This window comes from Plecotus auritus (assembly GCF_963455305.1).
Source record: "Plecotus auritus genome assembly, chromosome: 1".
Lineage (NCBI taxonomy): Eukaryota > Metazoa > Chordata > Mammalia > Chiroptera > Vespertilionidae > Plecotus > Plecotus auritus.
In genome coordinates, this window is record NC_137770.1 from 105,960,538 (window position 1) to 105,986,161 (window position 25,624).

The window sequence follows — 25,624 nt, forward strand, 5'->3', positions numbered from 1 at the left end:
CCTGTGGCCAAAATCCCACCTAAGGTTAAGGGAAACCAGGTGGTGCATGTGGATACCAGAGGGAGGGCAGCTAGGTGAAGTGGGTCCCTTCATCTGCAAGTCTGATTATTGCCAGGCACCCTCATTCTGTGCTTAGGGCCATGGAAGGTGGAGCATAAATGAGCCCATAGAACCCCCAGGCATTTGGAGATTGCAAGTGTGACAGGGAGAGGTGGAGCCAGCTCATGGAGGTAGGAACAGAGAAACACTGGAATTGAGTGCAAGGATGAGCTGCAGGCCTTTTCTCTCTGCGGTATCTATTTTTGTCTTAAACAAATGAGTTTAAAAGTTCTGCCCACCCAAAAGGTATTTATTTTTCCTGTTTTTATATTACTCATTGTTCTTTTCCCACTAAGAAACTATTCAGAGGAATGAATGGAATTCAGTTTCGTTGCTACTCAACTGAATAACTGTCATCCACATGTTCCCTTTTCACTATCCTTTGTAAGTAAATAAAAGTGTCATTGCTTTCAGGGCACTGTGTGCTCTGAAATCTGGGGCCCTTTCCACACTGTGTCCCCCAAGCCTTCACTGCAGCAACTGTGCCTCCTCCAAGGGTCCTCTCAGGAGAATCCCAGATCCAATCTTGATGGACTTCCAATTCCTGCTTCAGTAGGTATTGGGCAGCAAAGATATACTAGGGAGATGCTAAGGGGTCCTCCACCACTGGACCAGCCCCAGACCCCTCCCCCCTTAGTGTGGCCTTAACCTTCCAGAAGCTTATCATCATCATCTCAGCAGGGGCTGGGCGAGGAGACAAGCAAGCTTTGTAGTACTGAGCGTACATTAATAAAGGCTCTTGAATCTTCAAGGATAGGGTTTGGAGTCAGTACATATGACAACATGTCTTAAAAAAAAAAAAAACACCTATAGGATTTATGTAATATATACATTGACGATAGCTTAATATGTGTATCGTGTTAAATATTATTAGTAAAATTTGACACATTGTCTAAAATACAGGGGTGGGCAAAAGTAGGTTTACAGTTGTTCCTATGGAAAAAGACATGCAGGTTGTGATTATTACAATAGCTTTATTAATTCAAAAGAATGTCACAATGGTACAGTGCCCTTACTTTTGCCCACCCCTGTATCACATTGCTAATTGGGAAACTTCCATAATGTATCATTCTTTTCCTTAGAGACAGTTTGTGTGGGAGGCGTATTGCCCAAGCACTGTGAATTTCTCTCCACAATAAAGGAAGCAGGGAAGTAGGGAGGAGCAGGCAGTTGACATGTGGGTTTTGATAATCAGCTTGGTCAGTGTTGAGTGAAGACAACCTGGTATTTGATGGAACAAGTAACTGGGGACCTCATGTGTGGGTTCCCTTTACCTGGAAACTTCCTGGAGGGCAGGAAGGGTATGAGAAATGTCCTCAGGTTCCACAGCTGAAATATTTTGGAAACTTCAGGGATATTCCTCATATGAAGGTCTCAGGGCAAACTTTAGGCACTAACCAGTTTACTTCCAACTGCTAGCGCCTGTCAGAGCCTGCAGAGGACTCTGGGACAGTTTGTGCCTTGTTTGTACTTACAAAATAGTGTGAAATTTTATTTTATTATTTTAAAATATTTTAAATTGGTTTTTAGAGAGAAAGGAAGGGAGAGGGAGAGAGCAAGAGAAACATCCATGTAAGAGCTGAACATCTATCATTGCCTCCTACATGCCCCTATCAAAAATTTTAGGTATAACAGAGATTAGGGCCACAATCTTCGAGATATGTTTAAGCTTGAATTACCGTAGTTGATAACTTTGATTGTGACCTTGGTTATCCAAAGTCCTGCTTTTGTTTAAAACTTCTGTATAACAAATCAGTAAATGAGATTTTTTTTATTTTAAATTTGGACACTGGGTTACAATTAAACGTATTTCTACTACCTTTTCTAGCCCTAAAAATGAGGAAGAATATAAATGAGTAGAATGAACTTTTATCTGAGCCATGCCCATGAAAGGAACATTGAGATAAATTATTTGAATTTTGTTCTGACTTGTAATGTTGCTTGAAAATCATCTAGGCTTTCTTTTCTAAGAGAACACTGTATCTAATAAAGCTCACTTTGCATATTTTAACAGTGGTTGTGTATGCTTACTAGTAATTTGAATCATATTAGGTCTTGCAAAATGCCACCTGCCCTGTCCTACATAACTATCAGAGAGCCTGTATCTGTGGATCCCTTGATGTTTAAATCTTGGCAGCAAGAAACTATGAACAGCTGTCAGAGGGGAAGGGGTGGAATTTTCACTTTGGAATTGTAGTAAAGGGGAACCTACATGTATTCAGCTTTTGTGAGAGTTTATGCTCCTGAAAGACTATCTTGTCCCTTGTGAAATATTCAAGTGGCATTATTTTCATATTTTAAGATATACATGTTGAAAAATAGACTATGTGTATTAACAAACACTTAAAAGCATTTGCATTGTTTTCAAGAAACCTCTTAACATGCCCTAAGCATAAGAGCAGTATCTAGGGTTCCTATAAAGCAGCAGAGATGGTGTGTGCATGTAGAACTCCGCCCTTCCTCCCTCCTGTGCCCAGGGCAGACCTGGGGCACTTGGGTTTCCTCTTCTGTGGGACTGACTGTGAGGACCCTTCTCAGCACAGAGCTTCGCACAGCCATGGCCAGTGGTCCAAGTTGGCTGGAGGGTCTGTCATCTGCCTTGGTGTGTCCTGCACACCTGCCTGTACACTGACATTCTGAAAGATCTCACATTTTTAGGAACATTAGTTCTGACCCTGCTAGTTTAGAAGAGGTGGGGATGGGAGGAGTAAAACAATAGCATTTTGTGGCTTTGGAATTTATTATTTCGTCAGATGTGAGATTCTGAATAAAATGTTCACATCGTTGTAAGGTTTATATATGCAAGAATATGTTATTGTGAAATATTATTGTATCAGTTTATATATAGGCCTTTTACGTTTTTATAACTATCAATATTTTTGTTTATAATATGGACCACTGGAAACAGCAAAACCCCTTTCATTTAGCTGATAATAAAGCCTCCTCAGTTTGGATTCCATGAGTACTGACAGCCCACAGTTATTTTATTAAACAGATGCTTATTTGAGGGTCCAGCTTGGACAGCTCTGGGCCTGCCTGGGGGGAGGTGACAACAGACAAGGAGTTCAAGAGAGAAACCACTAGCATTTCCAGAACGTTTGATATTTAACTCACATAATATATGTTTCACATACATTAAAATAAAGGGTGACTGGGCATGTGGGACATTATAGTATACCCTTGTTTTAGTTGTTAACTGCTAGAATAGAATTTTCTTACTGTATCCTCACTGATTCCCATGGTCTCCCAGCCCCAGAACAGGGCCTATAGGTTACTCATATTTGTTGAGTAGATGAATGAAATAATTTGCTAACATTTAAGCTTATATATATATATATATATATATATATCTCAGAGATATTAAAATTGCTATAAACAAGGATGTCTTGACTTGAGGATTTCTATTAAGAGTGGTTGTAAAATTGACTTTGTCAAACGAATCAGTTCCTTTCTGCCACTAGAGGGCAAAATAGTGCAGTTAAGGAATCAAGTTTTCCATGACATCTTTTTAAAAGAAAAGTTAGCACTTGAGCTAATCCTCTTAGATGTGGGTAACTGTGACCAAGCTAAACCAGTACTGCAAGAGGAGGTATAAAGCTTTATCAGCATATTGTAAACTTAACACAGGGTGAGCATGTGTCCAAGTTAAAAATATATCTATAAAATTAGCCTGATAATGTGCTTAAAAATAAGTATTATATAAATGGGTAGCAAATGAAGATTTAGCTTTTAATTATTTCAAAATCACTTTCTGCCACCCAATCAAATAGCATATATGCTCTTTCACTTCTGAACGGGAGAAGATCTGATAAGAAAAAAAATCCATTCTGCCTATGTAATTGGCATAGCTTTAATTTCAGTAAGGAAATTCTGTGGTTCTAGTTCAGCTAAATGGATGCTGGTTAAATATATACCTTCAAACTGGGTGTCAGTTGCAGGTTTAATATAATCAAGTCTATGAATTGTTCTCTTGTGCTAGAAACCTGTTGGACAACCTAGCTTAAGATAGAATTGACAATGGGAGGGTAAGTCTGGGAAGATCTTTATTGTTAAGGAGAGAGTCAGGGACTGGAAGAGAGGAATTTTCTTTTATAACATTAAATTTAATTAAAATGAATTTAATATTATAGTTCAGTAGTTATTGCTGATTATTTGATCATTTTTTATTTACTACCATCAGTTTGCAGATACTAATATCCTGAGGTTTGGCCTATAGGGATTACAAGGTGCTCCTCGTCACCCTCCAATGTCACACCTGTCTTTTGCAGCAGCATTCTCATCTTCAAGGAGTCTGATGATGGATTGACAGCTTGCTGGCAAGAGTTGGCAGCCAGCAGCTAAGTTGTCTCACCTCCTTTTCTTGTTCCTGGCTGTCTCTGGTGGAAGTGCTAATTAAGGATCAAACAGCCCAAAAAGTTGGCAGTTAAAAAAGAGAAGGGAATCACAGTGCTCCAGTGCTCTCTAACTTGGCCTTAAATAATGGGAAATTAGTTACCTGGGAGGCAAATAAACACAAAAAGCCCACCAGTTCAGTGGTTGAAAGTGGCACCTGACTATGAACTCTGCTTTCCAAGGGGCCCAGAGCAACTCTATACCAGCCAGATTCTGGCCACACCTGTTGACTATCTGTGGTTTCTCTCCTATTTGCTTAATTTGGAGATTGTAAAGGCAAGAAGTGGATTCCTTTAGAGTTAAGGTTGTGAGGGCAAAGGCATGTTGGAAAGGTACAGGGGTTGATGTTACTTTTTTAGACTCTGCTTTCTAAGGCTCTTTGCCACAGGGGCATGCTTTTGGTTTCACACTGTTTCTTTTTGCACAAATATCAATCTAGACAGGAATTTCTGAACACCTCTCGGTCAGAGAATCCCACAGAGACTGAACAGGTAAACCTGCTTATTGAAAACTAAAAATTGGTCTAATATTTACATCCCCAACATGTTATTAGCATTGACTAAACATCCGTTTTTCATAACTCTGGTTTCAGACACTCCAAACTCTGTTCCTCTGAGAAGCAAAAGAATGGCTGTCATATGATAAATTTGGGGGCTCTGAGAAACTGTATAGGGATTATCTATTAACACACAAAAAACGTTAACACTGGACACTAGCCTGAAGGGAAGAGTGAAATAAGGAGGTTGTCAGATTAGGTTTTGTTTTCCGTAACCACATATTTTGTCTATACATTTGACTTCCCATGTGACACGGAACCAGTAGTTTGGTGAGTACTGTCCTCAGAGGTTTGCTGCTCTGTGTTCCCTGGCCCTTCCTCCTCTCACGGTCCAGCATCGCAGTCCACTGCTGAAACTTGAGGTGCTGGTAGTGCTCAGAGCTCTGCTGGGACATATCAAAGTTTGGTGAACCACTGGGTGGAATGCCTTCTGAATGACAAAAGGATGGATGGCTGTGAGCTAAAGGAAATGTGTGCAATGGTGGCTGTGCTGCACTTAATCCCCAGCTGTGTTCCTTTCCTTATATGTATAGAAGCCGGAGGAGCCTGGTGGGGAGAGTTTCCAAGCCCAGACCTTAACAGAATTAAAAATAATGGGTGTTTGTATTTAAGAATGGTTTGGTCAATAGCTCAGCCTTTTTATTTGAAAATACAGTTTGTTTTTTGCTGGTACGTGCTGATTTTCTGGAATGCTAAGGATTGTTTCTGCACCTGACCCAGTGACTCCTTTTTAAGGACTCAAAACATGCAATCTATTTGGAGATAGTCGGTGGCTATTTTTGAAGGGGTGGGGGGGTGCCTCACTGAGTCAGAATACATGCTATATAAGTTGCTCCCAAGATTGACTGAGTTCTCCCCTGGAGCTGGGGAAGCAGAGAAGTTCCACGTGCGCAGCACAGCTCCCTGCAGCCACAGCTGAAGTGAAGCTTTTTCAGTCCTGCCAAAAAGACTCTGTGTCTGGAGACCAGCAGGCTCTGCTGCAGAGTTTATTATTATGTAAATAGAGTAACAGTGCAGCCTTTTAAGAGTTTTTGCCAAATGGTAACCCTTTGTCTGCCAAAAGATAGGCTCCTGCTTTGCTTGCCAACCCAGTCTGTGCAGTCAACAGAGGGTGACCTATAAGCCAGCCAGTCAACTTGCACATTGCCTTATTAGGCAGGCCGGCAAGGCTGTTGTCTGGGGACAGCCCAGCAGAGGCCTGGCAGTGAGTGGGCTTGCGTCCTGTAAGGAGCCCAAGAGCCCAAACCCTGGAGACATGGCCTAGTACTGCTCAATTAATTCTTGTGCACTGTAGTGACAAGAATATGCACTCTCCTTGGCAGACATACTTTCTGGTATGAATGGAAAACAGAGGTGACTTCCCAAAGGAGAGTGGTGTATCTCATTTTCCCAGGGCTTTTACTTACTGTGCAGCTTGTTCCTTTTTATTAAATTTATTGGGATGACACTGGTTAACAAAATTATATAGGTTTCAGGTACACAATTCCCTAATACATCATCTGTACACTGTATTGTGTGTTCATCACCCCAAATCAAGCCTTCTTCCATCACCATTTATTCCCTCATACCCTCCTTCATCTCCCTCCACCCTTGCCCAATATATCTATAGCTTTAATGATAAAAGATTATTTGATTTTGAGCAATACTCATAGGTTTTGGAAAATTAAAATAACTTTTGCCTTTTTCAGGGGAGGAAAAATACTTAATCACTGACTCAAATGGATGATACTATTTTAATTGGTAGTGTTTGTCTCTTTATTACTTGAATAACTGATTAGCTACATGAAGCAATAATAAATATTTCACTCCAAATCAGTGTGAATGTAAAAAGTCATAGACTAGACTCTAGGACACCCCAGTTTACATACTCATTTGCATGCATTGTCACGATTAATTGCTTCAGCTCATAGCAACAGGTGTTTTGAAGGAAAGAAGAGGAAGGAAGAGGGAAATGTTCTCTGTTCTAGAAAGGAAGTTCTTGCAGAATCCTGCGGTGTGTGTTTCAGCTCTGCTTGTGCTCTTGCTTGGCCTGCAGTTCGAGGGAACTGTCTCTCACTTTACCGAAGAAGAACTTGTCTTCTATGAGGAAGACATAGATACATACTTGATATCATAAAAAGAAGTAGGGAAACCTCAAAAGGGTCAGTGATAACAAGGTGAAACAAAAGGACCTTGGCATATGTATAAGACTCCATCCTTAATGTATTAGGTGATTTCCTCATCTAGACTGTGAACTTATTGAGGGCGGGAACTCTTCCAGACTACTGACCGCCCCGGTGTCTAAGCTCTAGTAGTTGCTCAGTGAATCCTGTGTGGGAGACAGGGATGAGACCTGGAGATGGAGTGACTATACACAGCGGGAGGTAGGAGAGGTAGGGGCCAGGAGAAGGTAGGGGCAAAAATCTATGACATTGGTCTCTTGCATAGTGGGTTCAGGTAGATAGCGGAGTATCTAACTAGGAATATTATGTCAATAATGAAAAATGTCAGCGTCCAATTTACATCTCCTCCCAACACTGAATCCCCCCCTGTACCTTACGTCCTAGCAGTGTATCTGTTTCACCACTTCAAATGGCTGACATGATGGCTGGCCCTAGTCTGATAATGGAGACCAAAGTCCAGGTAGCACTGTACCAGCAGCCATGGACAAGATCAAGGGATCACAATACTGAGTTTCATCATTTGAAAAAAAAATGTTGACTTTTATAATCTTTTCATCCCACTGTCTACAGTCCCAGATCAGAGGTTGAAATGGTGAGAGGCATGCAGGCTACCTATTAGGAAATGACTGGGCTAGTACGTCCATGTTCCTAAGGAAGTATTCTCTCCCCACTTCAGGATCATGCAGCACTGTGTATTCTAGCTTGGTGTCAGGCTGGGAAGAGAATCTGGAATTCCTTTTTCTACTTGCACTTCTGTAACAGCTTCCATGTTTCTTCAAGGCAGATGAATCTCCTCTTTCCCATTGCCTCCTTCCCACCTCTGAATGGCCTATCCGGTCCCCTCGCAATTCCTTCTGAATATGCCCCATTTAAGCTCACATCATTCTTACTTCATTTCTCACACTTATGTCACCTCTTCCTCCTGGCATGTCCAACCCTGTCCTCTCCATTCACAGTTTGGCTTTCTAGTCACCTTCTCCAAGAAGCCTTCCTTTATCAAACTTTACCTGATTCAATTTTTCTCCTTCGTCATTGACATAATACCATGAATGGCTTGCACTAATGGTTTTGAACTGTGGAGCATTTCCTAATACCTGTGTAGGGAGACCTTCATTTTTAACATGCATCTCATGTGACTGTGGGGCACAAAGTTTGATAACATTGACCTTATATCAGATGTTAAAATTTACTCATAAGTACAAACATATCTTTAGTCATTTCAACAAGCAGTACAGACTGTCTTTGACTTCTTTGTCATAACTTCCTCATGCCAGCCACTCTGTGTCACACAATCTGCTTTCTTGGTGGTTATTGCTCATTCTAAAAGCTGGCATGAGCACGTCAAATCTCACTGATTAGTCAGCAAATGCATTGGGAACCTGTTCTGAGGCTCTAGTAAGTTCTAAGGTACCAGTTAACGTAACCTCGTGGAAACATTAGAGACATTGGGAATGTCAAGTTGCTGAACTTCCCTTGGGTTTCTATAGTTACTGTTCTTGAGGTTGCCATTGTTGTTTTTATTATGATGCCCCTTTAAAGAGAACCCACAAATAATATTATTCAAGGCTCTTTCCTTCAAATTATCCAAGTAAACTCTAGAATAGCTATTAGGTATCAGCAGTCATTTTTTACACTTACTTGTCTACCATCTGGATTTTCAGACTCATAAAAATTCTCATATCTGATGATTCAATATTTCCTAGCTTTCAGTTCATGTGAAAACCATCAAATAGTGAGTATCAAATGATTGGAGTTGGCAGGAGCCTTCTCAGACCTCCTTGGATAATTGTAATTGTGTTGGCCCCCTTCCTGCCAACTGGAATCCCCCTCTGTGAGAGGGGCCTTGAGTCTCTGCAGCTTTAAAGACACAGCATTCTGTGCCTTATGATGGTCTAGGATTCAGCTTCAGATTCTAGGCAGCAAACACCTGTGTATGTTGATTTGTCAAATCATTGTTTAAGGATCCGATGTGTGTTGGCATTATAGTTTGTGTCAGAATTTCATTCCTTTTTAAGACTAAACAATACGTTGTATGTATATTTTAGTGTACATTTTATACACGGAACTAACGTATGTCTTTATTTTCTTACTCTGAGAAGTGGTTGACCAGGCTCTATTCCCCTAAACTACCGAATTATTTTCCTCAAGAATCATTAGCTATAGATTCAAAATCACCCAGATTTTAAAATGATTAGAGATAATTTTCACTACAAATTTTAACATTGCTTATTTGAACATTTACTGTAAAGACTAGAGGCCCGATGCACGAAATTTGTGCACTCGAGGGGGGGTTGTCCATCAGCCTGGCCTGCGCCCTTTTGCTGTCCGGGAGCCCTCAGGGATGTCCGACTGCCGGCTTAGGCCCGCTCCCTAAGCCTGGCTTCTGGCTGAGTGGAGCTGCTCCCTGACCACCAGGGGGCAGCTTCTGTGTTGAGTGTCTGCCCCCTGGTGGTCAGTGCATGTCATAGTGAACAGTTGTTCTGCCGTCGGGCTGAAACCTGCTCTCCGACATCCCCCAAGGGGTCCTGTATTGCGAGAGGGCATAGACCAGGCCTAGGGACCCCACGGGTGCACGATTGGGGCCAGGGAGGGATGCTGGAGGTTGGCCAGCTGGGGAGGGACTGCGGGAGGGCTCCAGGGTGTGTCCGGCCCATCTCGCTAAGTCTCGATTGGCTGGACCCTACAGTAAGCTAACCTACTGTTCGGAGTGTCTGCCCCCTGGTGGTTAGTGCACGTCATAGCGACTAGTCCACCGGTAGACTGTCTGCTCCCTGGTGGTCAGTGCACATCATAGCGAGCGGTTGAGCGGCCTTATAGCATATTACACTTTGATTGGTTGAACGGACTACTGGACACTTAGCATATTAGGCTTTTATTATATAGGATAATAATAAGTCTCTTAGGATATTGCAATATGCCTTTTCTTTAAAAAGCCTGTTGAATATAGCACGACTGGCATGGCTTCTTCAGCACATCTAATAAAGACATATCTGTGAGTTGTAAAATTTCTCATTGGAAGTACTTTTGCCTTTTCATCTCTACATACATGGCCTGTTTTAAATTACCTTAAATAGTGATGAAGCACAAAATATTATTTGCAGATTTGTCCTAAAGATTACCACTAACCAGAATTCACAAAGCATTTCACAGTGCAGACAGGAGAGAATTACACTAAAGTCAGGAATCTGGAATGTCTGAATAATGAGTATAAAATATAATAGAAAAATGAAAAGGACTCAGTGGGCTCCCCACAGGTGGGATTACCTCATGTCAGGCAATTCTCCCCCAGATTAAGTGTCTTCACAAAATCCACCAAAGAAAATGAGAATACCATTTACAGCTGCTTCTAGCTTACAGCATAGTTCTTTACTAGGCTATAGAAATATATCCTTCACTTTGGAATTTCAGCCCAGCCATCCATCGTCTTTAGTAGCTTATAGTAGATTTTATCAAAATTGTTCTGTGGCTCTTCTTAAGTACAGACTGCCTTTGACTTCTTTGTCATAACTTCCTCATGCCAGCCACTTTGTGGCACACAATCTGCTTTTTTGGTGGTTATTGCTCATTCTTAAGTTTAGAAATGAACCAGTAACTCTCAGTAGTACACACACACACACACACACACACACACACACACACACACACTCACAACTGTTTCATAATTTATCTCTGCCCGGTATTGCCACTTCCATGTCAGCCCATTTTCCTTTGGCCTGGAGAGCTTCAGTGCTATTCAGGGAGCTCAGTGAGGAGATGCAAGGTTGCAAGGTGACCTTACATCGGCCTGGTCAGGGTTTGCCATCTGCCCATACCACGAATCTCTCTTTATCAGGCACTGTATATCCGAGTGTGGATTAGATAACATGCTCCACCTTTCAGAGTGCTTCCACATCCTTTCTCTCATTTAATAGCATCCTCACCTGCATATTTACATCATTGATTTTATTTTGGCTGATCAGGAGAAGGTGGTTTTTTCCTTTTGGAAACAGGTTTTCAGTGGTCACTCTAGGCTTCAGTGTTTCTCCTAGATCATACCATAGCTCAGTCTCTCACCTGTACATGGGGATAGTGATAGGGTCTCCTGCAGGCTTTGTGAGGACTGAATGAGTTTAATGCCTAGAGCACTTGACATCATGCCCACTCCTGGTGAGGGTCCGGTCTTACCCTGTTCTTTACATCATCACAGCAGGTGCGCTGGAAAATGGCGAGTTGTCACTTCCACGTAATCCTGAGCCACAGCTGTGCACTGCGCTGCCATGGTCCCTGAGAGTGTAACATCTTGATCCTGTGTCATCTAACCCCTTAGTTTCTGACCTTGGCAATTTAGGAGGTGATCCTTCTTACCTGGACTCACATCAACATTGTTTCCAGTTGGACTAAAGGGTCATCTTCCCTGTTTTTCCCATTCCATCATGTCCTGGCAAATCTAACATTTTATCCTAATTTCTCCCACATACAAATATTTATGTTCCACATTATTGCTTCACATTTTAGGAAAGACAAAACTCTAGTAGGAGTTTCAAGTTAAGGAAGGAATGGTAATACTTTTCCTTTATGACACATACTGAAGAAATAGAATTGGCTTTTTAATGCACAGTAAACAGTAATTTTAAAAAGCAAACTAAACTAAAGAGATTGTCTGTGGATGAGGTGGTTTCTAAGAATAAGGAAGAATAAAGGTGATTGCATTGCTCCTCTGCTTACTTGATTCATTTATTCTCTCATCCACCCAGGATTTATAGTCCCTTGTTCTGAGTGAGGCACTATGCTAGGAATGCCCCAGAAGTGTATCTCAGGTATTGCTCCTTGAGTTTTTATAATTCTTAACTAGGAGACAGTGAAAGTTTTTGAGCAGGAAAGGTTTGATTGGCAGTAGAGAAGCACTGAAAGAGAAGAAAAGGTATCAAGGAGCTCAACAGTGCATTCAGTGTGGTTGTCAGGCTCTCCCATGTGATCATGGTCCACCTGGGGTAGGCTTTGAGGAGCACTGTGTTGCGTGTTATTAGGATGTTGGTAATTGTCTGGATCAATACAATTTATAGCCAAGAAATGCATGTGGGAGAAACAGGCAAGTCCACGGGAAAAATTGCATTCATGACCATGATTTTCACCCAGATTTTTTGCTCAAGTCTAAGCTTTGGGATTTCAAGAGGACCTATATCTTTCATCTTTATTTGTACTTAATTGTTTTGGTAAGTACTATGGAAGTAATTCATGCTTATTGTGGAAACTTTGGAAAAGAAAGGGGAAAACATAAACAGTTATCTCTGAGTTGTAAGATAATGTTTTGGTCTATTTGCTATCTTCCAGGTAAAGTATTTGTGTGTATCTCTAATATAACATCATAAAACATTTCCCAAATCACTAATTATTTCCTACCTGGTTCTCTTGTGTAATTCATTTACTCGTTCTTCTCTATCGCCCCCTATGTAAGCTGGTTCCAGTTTTATATGTTTATAAACAAAACTGGGGTAAATGTCCTTGTACTCATTCATAGTAACTTCCTTGGGAACATTTCCAGAAGTAGGATTACTGAGTCACTGTTTCATATACTCTTCTAATAACCCTTCCTTGTCCTTCTTAATGAGGTGGGAGCCCTGGGAAGAGAAGGGAGAAGAATGGAGTGATCAGCTGTTTGTATGACATACTCCCACACCCCCTTCAGGCTCACTGACTTCTGTCTTTGCCTTAGGGTCTCAGACATGCCCTACTTTTCATGTCTGGAGGCCACTTTGGCTTGAGGAACATCTATGGAACCTAAAATGGACCAAGAAATCATCTGAGATTTGTAAAAAGCAACCAGCAGCTTGTCTTGACTCCTTCTGGGGGTGAAACTGGCCCCTTAGCAATTAAGACTACATGAGCTATAGATCTGGGAGACCCTATGACTTTAATCCAGGAAGAGTGTACAGCATTGGCCCCTGTTATTTGGTGTTCAGGCTGATAAGGAGTGTGGATGGTGAGAGGATGTGGATTTCCAGTCTGGTACTGCAATACCCTAAACTGTGTGACTTTGTTAACATTTTGCAAAATGAATAATAAGTGATCAGAAAGACCCCTTTAGCTCCAATTTTCTCAGAGTCCAAGGTTTTTTGTTTTACCAAGGCCTGTTTCAGTTGTTCCAGTGATCCCATTCTGAAGACTGTAGTACTTTGAAAATGGAAAAGATTGGTGTTTCTGAGTGGAAAGAGTGGCAGAGAGCTTTGTGCATTTCTATCTCCATGCTGAGGTGGTAGTTAAGTGATGCTGTTGGAAAGGGAATATAGCACCTTCACAAGTTTAAATTAAGATGTTTCTCCCTAAAATTTAAGAAAATCACAACTACAAATTAATTTATCTCCAGATAAATAAAATACGTTAACTTACAGAATGGTGTCAGGAAATGTTTGCCTAGTTTGTAGTTCCCCTGTATGAATGAGCCAGCCTGAAATAATAATAATAATAATAATAATAATTAATAAATATAGTTGTGCCTGGCTGGTGTGACTCAGTAGTTGAATGTCTACCCATGAACCAAAAGGTCACTGGTTTGATTCCTGGCCAGAGCACATGCCAGGGTTGCTGGCTCTATTCCCAGTAGGGGGCATGCAGGAGTCAGCTGATCAATGTTTCTCTCTCATTGATGCTTCTATCTCACTATCCCTCTCCCTTCTCTCTCTAAAATCAATTAAAAAACATATAAAAATTAGTGGTTATATCATCAACATTTATAAATACTGAAGAGTAAATGAAAAAAATGCCATAGGTCCTTTCAACTGATATAAAATGTACATTTCTTTATAGTCTTGGCTTCATGTAGATGAGATACATAAAGAGATTGCATTGTCTACTCATAGTTTAGAAAAAAAATTGTATTTTTTTTCCTTCTCAACAATCAAGCCATATTTAAATCTGTCTTCTTTGTGTCATTATTGATGGGTAAGGCAACTAATTCTAGTAAAATCCCATTGCCAACTTAAAAAGAATATCCAAAGTCTTTTTATTCTGTACTAGAATTGCATCTTAAAAATTTAAACTAGGCCCTGGCTGGGTAGCTCAGTTGGTTAGAGCATCGTCCTGATACACCAAGGTTGCAGGTTTGATCCCTGGGTCAGCCACCAATGAATGCATAGATAAGTAGAACAACAGTTATCTCTCTCTCTCTCTCTTTCTCTCTGTCTCTCATTTCCCCTTCATCTCTCTCTCTTTTAAAGCAATAAATATCTTTTATTTATATAATTATTTATACTATTATTTAATCCCACCTAAATTATTCATTTCTAGAGTTATTTGCTACCACTATTTCCTCCCTTCCCTCTTCTGCTTCCAACTCCTCCCTTTTTCTGTTTGTTCCTAGTTAGCCATGACTTCTCAATAAAGTTTCCACTACAGTTATCCACAGGACTTAAGTTCTTCCTTACTGAGTTGTTTTTTTTTTGTTGTTGTTGTTTTGTAACTGCCCTATTCGCTATATTTCTTCCCACTTTGTAAGAGTTGGAGTAATCAGCAGTATAGAAAAAATGCACATGGCCAGCACATGAACCCTCTGTTGATGTGCCATAATTAATTTGGGTTGTTTGTTTGTAGTTTAGAAATCAGTTCAAGTCAATATGGTTTGACAGCAGGATATAAAATCAATGCAAATCACTTTGTAGTATGATCCTAGCTTTTAGAGAAGATTATTCCACTAGTTTATATAGTCATTCAGCAAACATTCACTGCAGGCCTGCTGTGTAACAACTAGTATTCAGTACTAAAGATACAAGGAGAGACATACTCAGGGTCCCTGCCTCCTGGTGGGGGTGCCTGATGGCAAATCATGTTCTTGATCTCACATCTCGCATCACAATCAAGTGACTATCCACGGGCAAGTTACTTCTCTAGTCCTATGTTTCCTCATCTTGTTAATGAGATGACTTTCCTACTTTCTTTTTAATGTCCCTTTTAGCAATAAAAGAGTCAGTGTCTAATTATTGCATATTTTTCTTGGAATTGCATTATCACTGGTTGGGTCCACCAGCTACAGGTTGCAATTAAAAACAAACAGGGGGGCTCCATGATTACTGGTTCTTTGTGGAAGGAGCTTGGAAGTCACTGCTCCATCCTAACAACAAGTAAAAAGTTGAACAGATTGAAAAATCAACAACTCTTCCTGAGTCTGTAGGGAAGGGAGGACACAGGGCAAACTACTGTCCCCCAGATTGGAGAGACATTTAAGTCCATACAGGGACTTGTGACTTCCCAGAGCAGAAACCCACAAGTTATACAATGAAGCAAAGATAGTCTCTTCAACAAATGTTGCTGGAACAACTGGACATTCATATGCAGAGAAATGAATCTAGAACAGGCCTTACACCTTTCACAAAAATTAACTCAAAATGGATCTCTGTACCATCCCCTCAATTTTGTAGTAAACCTAAACATGCTCTAAGAAAATTAAGTCTTTTTAAGAGGTGATAATAAAATAAAAAGGGGGCAGTCAGATAGATAATGCTTAATTTAAGAGCTTCTGTCTCAAATTAAAATTTTTGAACCTCTAGTAATATATGCTTTTCCTTTTCCCACAATTTCACTCATATGTTGTTCATAAATCTTAACCTTGGAGTTTTGGTTCCCGGTTAGGCAAAATTTTTCATTAACCTGGCAAAGCAGACTCTAGACTCAGAGTAGCCTGAGAATAGTTAGGCAGCCTCCCTTCCTTCCAGAACATCGAGAGGCTCTGTATGTGTTTTGTTTTGTTTTGTTTTCTTGTTTGTTTATGTTTTGGAGAAGGGGGAGTCATTTTGACTCCCCTGATGATGGCTGGGGTGCAGCATTGCCTACTTAGCTGCTGCACGTGCTGTGCTTTGGCTGGAGACTTAAGTAGTAACATCACCAGTGCCCATCACAGGAGCCAGTCTGCTCCAGCATCCGCAGGCCTAATTTCTGCTTGCAATCTGATTACGGGGGTTTGAGCTCTTCCAGCCTGCAGCCTCTTGCTTCGCCTTTATCATACTCTCAAGGACACGAGTGTCTGATTGCTCTAGCCCTGCGCTGTGAAGTCTCATCCCAGTGTGGCTTAGAGCGGCTGGAGGCTGTGACTGGTTGTGAATTAGCTGTAGTGCAGTCTCTGTTACTGCACTTTCTGTGTGTAACCATGATCAGAAGCCCAGGGTGTTCCAGCTATTTGGGAGCTTTCAAGTTCTCTGAGAAACAAGGTAAGGCAAGAGAAACTGAAAATACACTTCTGTGTATATTCTGTAACATAATGAATGCCTTGTATCCTCCATTTTACCTTGTATCCTCTTGCATCCAGTTAGTTATACAATTTTCTCAAAGGACACTTTAAATATCTAATTGAGTTTAAATTAGCTTATTTTGGGATTGCTAAAAAATGTGATATTTTTTTCTGTTATAACTTAAAGATATTACTAAACCGCTAAAGCCTTATGTAGGAAAAAAATGCCAATTCAAATGGAATGCCCAAACTTTGGATCAAGTTCTGAACTTCAGCTAAAATATTTTTCTAAACCAAATGCTATATGTTAAATTATTTCCAGTAGGCGGTGGTGAATGTCTTTTTATTAAATCTTCATGTGAAATATTTTGGAACAAAATGTTGTCTTTTAGTGGCTTCCTTTCTAGCACAGAGGAAAATATATGCTCTTAATTTAACCACGGAAGTGGTGTCACTGACTCAGTTCACTGATTGAGCAACGATGAAATGCTGAGGTTATTTTGAATGTCACATTTGAAATCCAGCTATTGTATGTGAAAAGTATTTTCTAGCACAAATGCACTACTAGGAAGTGATTAGAAGAGTTCAAGCCTCAAATTCAGGAATTTTCTTCTATAATATTTGATAGCTTTTGAACTGAGTTCTCTTTTTAAAAAATATTTAACTAGGTATTTGTATAACTCTGAGAAAACCCTAGATGTTCAGTTGGCAGTGTTTTTTTATTTTATTATATTTCTCTAGTTGGTCAGACTTTCCAGATTCCAGGATTCTGGATGTATTGTGATGGATAATGATATGTCAGCATGTGGTGTATTTTGTACCTCCTTTTCCTCAGGCTTCTGACCCCAAATATTAACCAGTAAAAGGCACTTCCATAGGGGAAGGTTTCTGTAAGTGGCCACTTGTGGTTGTCTTGGTGGACAAATGGTTGCTATGCCAAAAGCTGTAAAACAGATTACTTACCATTAGGCTGGTTATAAATTTGTCTGCAACTGGTTTTGATTAACTGGTTCACTCAATGTTTGTTTTTGCTGCATGAGATTGTCCCCAGCTGGCTTTACATCACATCTATTTTGTCTTCAAAAATAAATAAGTGGTTTATTTGATGTGTTGTTATTTTTTAAGTTTTAAAGAAGGCAATAAGAACATGACTAAAGCATTCCCCTGCTCTTTGCACCCACCTCATGCAATCTTTAAGAGCATCTCAGATATATCAGACAATAATGATTTTCAACATTTCTGGTTACCTTGGTCAAAATTTTTAACTATATTATTCAATATTTAATTGCTTTGAGTTATTCTTGTAGCTATATGAATTTAAATGAAGCCATTGAACTATCTCAGATTGTTTTTACCCACAGATTATATTGACTTCCTTTCACTAGGAAAACTAGAAACCTTGCTATGTAAAATGTATGTTGTTGAATTTGGTTATTAGAAGGTGTCATTTTTTTAATTCATTAGTCTTGTCTCGTTGACAGTTTCATTTGTCTTAAATTATATGTTCAAGAGGAGTTTGAAGAACTTTCTCATTATTTTTTAACTTACTGTATAGCTAACTCAATATTACATTATTTCTTTACCCTTAGATTTCAACAAGAAAAACTTAAGCTTTATTGGATTCCCACATCAAAGGAAAGTTCCAAGGTAAAGTGGTCTTTGCCCAAGAAATCTTGTTTTGAAGATTTGTAAGGGCTTTTAAAATTATCTCCTAAATTCCTAATTTACCCTTTTAAATGTCTGTCAATACGTTTTCTCTCCAGAGTTTGGTTTGTTAAAATATATGAAGCAAGCAAACTTAATAGTACATTCAGCCAGCAAAGATTATTTTTATGTATTTAATGCTGTTTGTAGGAACTATTTGCAGAACAGGATGTTGATGTTTCTGTAATTGCAAACTTGTAAAGAGCTGTGTTCTTTTTCTCTCATATCTACTTCTAAGCATGGGTTGTCCTTTTGCAATCTGTCCATCAAGTAAGGGAGATTGTGATTTTTAAAAAAAGGGGTTTAGCCTTGTTCCTCCTTCTTTTCTCCCTTTTTTATCTTTCCCTCCTTAACCCTTCCCCCCGCCCCCCATCCGTCCATTTGTCCACATGACATGGTGTTGCTCTTTTAACCTTTTTTCACTTCATTTTCCTTGGTTGCAGGGTATTATGGGTGCTAATTTGATTTACCTAGTGTGCTACAACTCTGTGATGCATCATCGTGGCTATAAGATAATACAAAAGTTAAAGTTTGTGCCAAACAAGATAGTTATATCTCAGGTCTTCTTAGATTACTGTTCCTAATAGATTTTGAGATTTTTAGGTAGGGGCACAATGTTATTTATCTCTTACACAAAGGTGTGGATCTCAGCCTACACTTCCTTATGCTAGGACCCAAATCCATCTACTCCTAACTCCACTCAGATGTTCTTATCCCTAATGTTTATGTATGACATTATTTCTTTACTTAAAAGGTTTGCATTTCAATAGCATTGGAATAAACAGCTGTCTGACTTCTGTCCTCATCAGGCTAAGCCTGGCTCTGCATTTGAAAATGGCAGAATTGGACGTATGCACACACAAGAGGGGATAAAGGCTTGATGAATTTCATCCACATTTTAGTATCAGGTAAACTAGAGCAGTAATGAGTCAGGGTCATCAGGAAGGTTGTTTTATTTGACTCATGAAATCTTGCTTTTCTAATGCTCGACACAATTTCCCATATTTCTCATCTCTGCCATGTTTTAACAGGATCTAAGGCTGATGTTTTAGTTCATTCAGGCTTCTATAACAAAACACCATACACTGGGTGGCTTATAAATAATAGAAATTTATTCCTTACAGTTCTGGAGGCTGGAAATCTGAGATCAGGGTGCCAGAATGGTGGGGTGAGGACTGTCTTTTGGGGTGCAGACTGCCAATTTCTTATGTCCTCACTTGACAGAATAGTCAAGGGATGTCGCTGGGTCACATAAGAGCACTGATCTTCATGGGGCTCCACCCTCATGGCCTAATCATCTTCCAAAGACCCCCCACCTCCTAACATCATCATCTTTGGGGGCGTTAGGATTTCAACATATGAATTTGAGGGAACCCAAACATTCAGACTATAGCAGCTTCATTCCCAAGATGACCCTATCAGGTTGGTTTAGTTTTAATAGTGACTAAGAAAAAGGAATAAATGGGAAGGGAGACAGGAAGATATTGCTTATTCAAGGATAGGAAAAGCAGAAAATATGAAGGTCAGACCCTTCCGTGGAGAGAAGCTCAGAGGGACATAGCTGTTCTGACATGGTGGGTATTATTTCATGTGTACATATGAAAATCATGGCCTCCTTGCCATGGTACTAAGTGTAAAATGGGCTGGAGATACAAGAACCTGCCTTCTTCAGAGAAGTCAAGTCAACCAGACACCGGAGGTGAAATTATCAGGCAATGGGTTTTGGATTCCCATATCTTATAATTTAAACTTCAGTAGGAGAATGAACAGATTGTGGGGGAAGCCTTTAACAGCGTGGGTGCTGAATAGTCATTGTAAAAGTAGATCTCACATTTTGTAAAAGATAGAAGGTAATAACAGCAGAGTATTCAAGGATAGGAAAATCAGAAATAAAATTTCTGCTTTAATAAAATTCCCCCTTGTTGCTACTGCTGGACATTTAAGTAGGTTAATGGGACACATTAAATAAATGACCATGGAAGCTGGGGGAAGTCTCTTCTTAGATTATGGAAACAGAGAGAAGGGGACAGACTAATAAAAAATAGTCATAAAGAGTGAGCAGTGATTCAGAGGAGATGAAGGAAGATAAATACAAATGGTGCCTCTTAATTTAGTTATTTTAGTTATATGTGGAGAAATGGTTTCATACTGAAATATGGGACCATTTGGTTGAGCTATGGCAACCCACCAAGGCTGCAGAAGTTGTTCAGGGAGAGACCCCCTTCTCCCGGTGGGGATGAGTGATAAGGAGGACCATGGCCCAGCATCAGGGGCTCAGTACTTGAGTTAGCAATTGTGTGAGTCCAGAATGGGCCCTAACAGTCACCGCTGCTCAGAAAAGTGAGAGGAGGAGGATATTAAGGCTCTTTTGAACAATCACATTTCATCAGCCATTACATGATAAGAAGGATGACTCATTCACAGATGTTCCAGAACTTAGTGTGGACCATCATTAGTGTATCTTGCCTGCATTTTCCCTGCTGACTATGCCCTTGGATACAGAAAGTCCAGGCAAGAGACATGACTTTGTTCAAAACCTGGTTTCATATTGACATGAGGGGTCTTCCCTTGGTCACAGCTTTTGTGACATGAGTCTGAGCAATACTTCTAACCAGTTCTCCTTATTCTTCCGCTCTGCTCATCTGCTTCCTCAGAAGTTGCCAGTCATTTAGTGGGAATAAGAGAGAGGTAATATAAGCAAGAACAACATGTAAAGACAAGCACAACAATTCCAGTAATAAAAGTTTACCCTCAAGATGGAGACTTAAAAATAGAATAAGTTTATAAACCTATGCAAAGAATACTGATGTTTTCATTCATATATGCAAGGTAAGCAACGGTGATAAGGAGAGATGTTTTCCCAATCACATATTCTAAAGATGAAAGAAGGAAAGAAAGAAAGGAAGGGAGAAAGCTTATAACCGATATTATTAAATATATGCCCTTCTAATGCCCTTTTCAATATTTAAAACTCTGTGTCCCTATCAACAGTGTATAAAGTATATACATAAGATACTTCAGAGAGAATTTAGCATACATTGAAAGTATTTTATTGTAGTCTTTCATTATTTCATTTATTCAACATATATTTATTGACTTTAATAAAAATAAGACACTTGTAATATATTCTACAAATAGGAAAATAGGATACAATTTGAGAGAATAATAGGTACATAACGTAGATTCAGTGCTGGGTGAGACAGGCACTGCCTGGGTCAGGGGTTCTTCCTTGAGGAAATGACCTTACCCTGAGGCCCAGACCAGGAGAGGACTCAGCCAGGAAGGAGAGCTAAAAATTGGAAGAGACACAATTTTTAGAAGGAGAGGCTGGAGAAGAGGAAATTCAGGTCGAGGCAGCATTTACTAGTACAGTAAACCATATTAAAGAGGCATGAGAGATATTCCTGGTAGTGCTTTGGTTTTACATTGGTTTTTGACCAACTGTGAAAGGCTGTACTTTTGATTGGTGCTGACACTATTTGTAGTTTGTTTCAAGAGAGTAAGTGCGTATGGAGCCAGGGGCTGACAGGAGACGACTTGTGAACTCTGTAACAAAGTTCAGCAAAATGTTTAACTTGGGGGTGATTTCTTAGTCATCATTAGTGGCTTTATTAAGCTTTTTGATAAGCAGAAAAAAAGGGGGGGATAGAAACATACAGATGTTTATTTTTTTAAATATGAGATAATATTTGTACCCCAAGGTCAATGGCTTAAGAAGCTGAATATTTCATGCATTGCATCATTTTGTTTTAATATAGATTTTTTTCCCTGAGACTAGTTTCCCAAAGTACAGAACTTTATGAAGATATTTAAACAATAAGTTAATCGATTAAAATAGCATGTCCTTCCTTAAGTAGGGCACATTTCTGCAATTATTTAATTTGTTAGGTTTATACTAAATCATACATATAAATAAAACACTGAAAGGAGTTGTTATTGCATTGCAATTCACTGTTTAGAAGTCAGTGCTAATCCTAAATTTCTGATCTAAGCAGGTTTCCTGGGATCTTTTTTAGCCATTTGGATTGTGATTTATAAACACTGGTTAGTTTCAAGCATTTTTATTAAATAATATAAATACATTACACTCCTATTTATGAATATAAGCCATACCACATTCTTAAGCAGTAACCGAGGCTTCAGTTGAACTTGTTTCTAGGAAGATGGGATGGTGTGCCATGCTGTGGATTGTGTGGATTGTGTGCAGGTTCCTTGACATTTAATTTCCATATCATACAAATTATCCCTGTGTCCCACTTACCCAGTATGCACAGCACCCTCTCAGTCTGTTCTTGGGCTGTGTACCCTGTAGAACAGAACACAAGTGGAGGACAGTACATGGGGAAGATCAGCTTTGCATTTAATGTGTTTTCGGACCAATTGTTCACCTTTCTGGAGATGATTATATCATTGGGGAATATTAGTTGTTTGTTTTCCTTGGTTTGTTTCCTTCCTGCGAGACAGTAACTCCATCTTGCTCAACTCTAGGCACGTTCCAATGGAAGACCGTGGAGTTGTCCATACAGCTGTCTTGGGGCTGCAACTGCGCATAGTGTTAGAGCAGGAGCTAGAGTTATATCTCATGTACTCTTCTTGCCAAATATGTGTTCTTGGGCAAGTCATTTACCAGTGCCCTAGTCTGTAAACCAAGGATGATAATTGTTCTGGTGGCATGCTGGAGCCAGCTCCAATCCCTATCAGAGCCAGTGTGTGTCTCTTCCAATTTTTAGCTCTACGAGTTCTATGGAGAGCCTGAAAATCAGCTGTAGTGGGCTAATTTACACTACCAGCTAATAAACAAAGCAAGTGCTTTTGGGGGAAGGGGGACAGGCATCCAAGAGGAAGGAGGCAGTTGTTAAACATTTATCAGACCAGCACTTCGTTCCCACCTCATAGCATCTTGTGATGGTACCTAAGGTAATACGTGGGGTCTTCTTAGCACAGAAGGAAAGGACGTAGTAAGTGCCCCATCCCTTTATTCTTCTCCCCTTTCATTTCCTCTTTTCTTCCCAGACACATTTTCATGAGGCTTTTAGACCTATTCACCATGCTTTGATCGCTTGGTTATTGGAAGGCATTTGTTACTTTAATGTAATTTCAAAACAGGCAAGCATGTGCATCACCTAGACAGATTGCCGATTTTCTGAGGAACAAAGTGTAGCACAGAAAGGTCAAGTGAATGATCCAAGCTGAAACAGCTAGTGGTGGCTCAGATGAAGTGGTCAGGCTGAAAGATGTTCTCACCACCCTGTGCTGTGCTGCCTGCCTATGCAAATGAAATTATTTAGTTGTACAAAAAGATAATATTAACGTAACTGTAAGTAAATGAAAAAGTTACCAATTCCCAAAAATAAAACTTTTTACTTATAATCTAAATATACACATTGAAGTATATATAACAGTAGCATAATTTTTATGTTCTACCTTTTTTTTTTTTTTACTTTATGTCATATATCTTGATCTAAATTAACTTGCAACATTTTATTAATGGAGATATTTTTAGCTTTCAGAAAGAGATCTTGCTTGAAAATAAAGAACAACTTAATAACTGCGAAAGAAGAATCAATGCTAAACTTTTAACTGCACTTCCTAAAGGTAAGGCTTTTTCTAAATAGTTGACCAGAATCCTGAGCATATAACTATTGTGTTATCTGGTTTGCTTTGAGAACTCTTAAACCTCCAGCATGTATTCTCCTTTGTGTCTCTTTCTGCCTCATCTAAGAATTAACCTCAATTAAACTTTCCCCTTGCATTTTTAATCCTCACCTTACTATGTGTTCTTTCCCTTGCATTTTAGGCATCCTCAAGTTTTCACTGGAGGCTGGGGGTCGGGGGTGGGGTGAGAAGGTTCCTAGAATCAACCTTACCTCGTTCCTCTCTCCTAACTTTCACCATCTCCTAAGGCGGTGATTTCTGCTCATATGCCCATTGCTTTTCCATTCACACACCCCCTTCCTCCAGCCTCTTGACGTTTTCCAGTGTTGTGGCATTTACACTCAATATCTTGTAGCTCCCCACTGGGCTACAACACTGCGCCTGAGTGCAGACTGTCTCTTCATCACCTCTCTTCTTCCCCAAGTCGGCACTCGCATTTGTTGAATTTGTATTTTCATTGGTAAAGATGTACATGCAGTAAAATATTTTCAACTGCTATCAGTTGAGGACCCCTAGTTTTGCCTGTGAAGTGATATGAACATTACCTGATCTTGTCTCTACCCACTGTAACACTAGCATGGGGTAGTACCAGCTTACAAACTGTCTTTTTCTTGAATGAGCTGTGTAACCCTTACTTCAGAAGAAACAGGTTTGGCACAAGGTCAGATTATTTTTCTACTTAGGAAAGGAAAAAAACAACCACCCACAAAATCAAGCCCAAAAGAAATTAGCCCAGAAAAAAAAATATTTTAATGGAAACTAAAAGTTTAAAAGGTTCACTGACAAATTGAGGTACATTCTAAAGAATTGAATGGGTGATATGCCTAGACATAGTCTGGTAAAGGTGGATATTTGAAGGACCCAGGAATTTGGCCTGGTGGAGAATGCTTAAACGGGTCATTTTGTCAAGTACTTACAAAACTGTCAACAGAAATATAGGCTTAATTCTAAGTTGCTCCAGAGGCCAACAGTAAGAATAATGTGTAGAATTATAAGGAGGTAGATGAGATTTCATATAAGAAGGAAAATTCTGGTAATTCATAGAACCGAGAGTGAATTGGCCTGCATTGTGATCTCATCAGCTCTCCTCATTAAATGTACAAGGCAGGTCATGTGACCATGTACTCAGGTAGGAGAGAGGCTGTGAGGATTGCTATCTGGATGGGTGTGTGGACCAGGTATGGAATGGAAGGGTCCTTGGAATTTCTAAGACTTTGTGAAAGACAGAGAAACTCTATTTAATCTGAGCCAAATTTAAAATATATGAAGATAATCAGAACAAAGTAGAAGAATGAACAGATTGATTTTAGAAATAGTTTAGAAAATTTGACTGATTAGGCAAAGTTCTATAGAGCAAAAGTCTTTTCTACCTGTATGAAGGCTCCCTCTTCCTCTCTATCCCAGTTCTTTTTTTTTAATACTATAGAAATTAGGATTTGAAAAATTAAAAGCAATATGAAATGCTAAGTTCCTAAAGGTTTAACAACTTGTAACTTTATCTATATATATATAAAAAGTGTAAAGGCCATAACGACCTTAACAACCAGTTGCTATGATGCCCACTGTGGCTAGCGAACTGGCCTGATCAGGGGGTAGGGCTGGCCGGCCAACCTTGCGGCCCCTCCCCCCTGCTGGCCTGCCCCTGATCGGACTCTCCCACCCCATCAAGAGCTGGGCAGACTATAAAGAGTGGGGCGGCTGATCAAGAGCAGGGCAGCCAGCCAAATGCTCCCTCCCTTCCCCCTGGCCACCCTGCCCTTGATTAGCCCACCCCACCTGCAGCCCCTCCCCACAACCAGCCAGCCCCTGATCACCCCCCACCCCAATAGGGGGGTGGGGCTGGGCAGCTAACCTCCTACA

At 40.0% G+C, this 25,624-nt stretch overlaps 1 protein-coding gene across 1 annotated transcript in view; it reads left to right on the top strand.

Moving 5' to 3' along the window:
* The window catches only part of SVIL (supervillin), a 182,320-nt gene that overhangs the window by 35,716 nt on the left and 120,980 nt on the right, over nucleotides 1-25,624 (top strand). Inside the window, exons 5-6 of the mRNA XM_080678887.1 lie at nucleotides 17,995-18,052; nucleotides 23,613-23,704. Coding sequence (XP_080535013.1) covers nucleotides 17,995-18,052; nucleotides 23,613-23,704 — 150 coding nt within the window. The remainder of the gene's footprint in view (nucleotides 1-17,994; nucleotides 18,053-23,612; nucleotides 23,705-25,624) is intronic.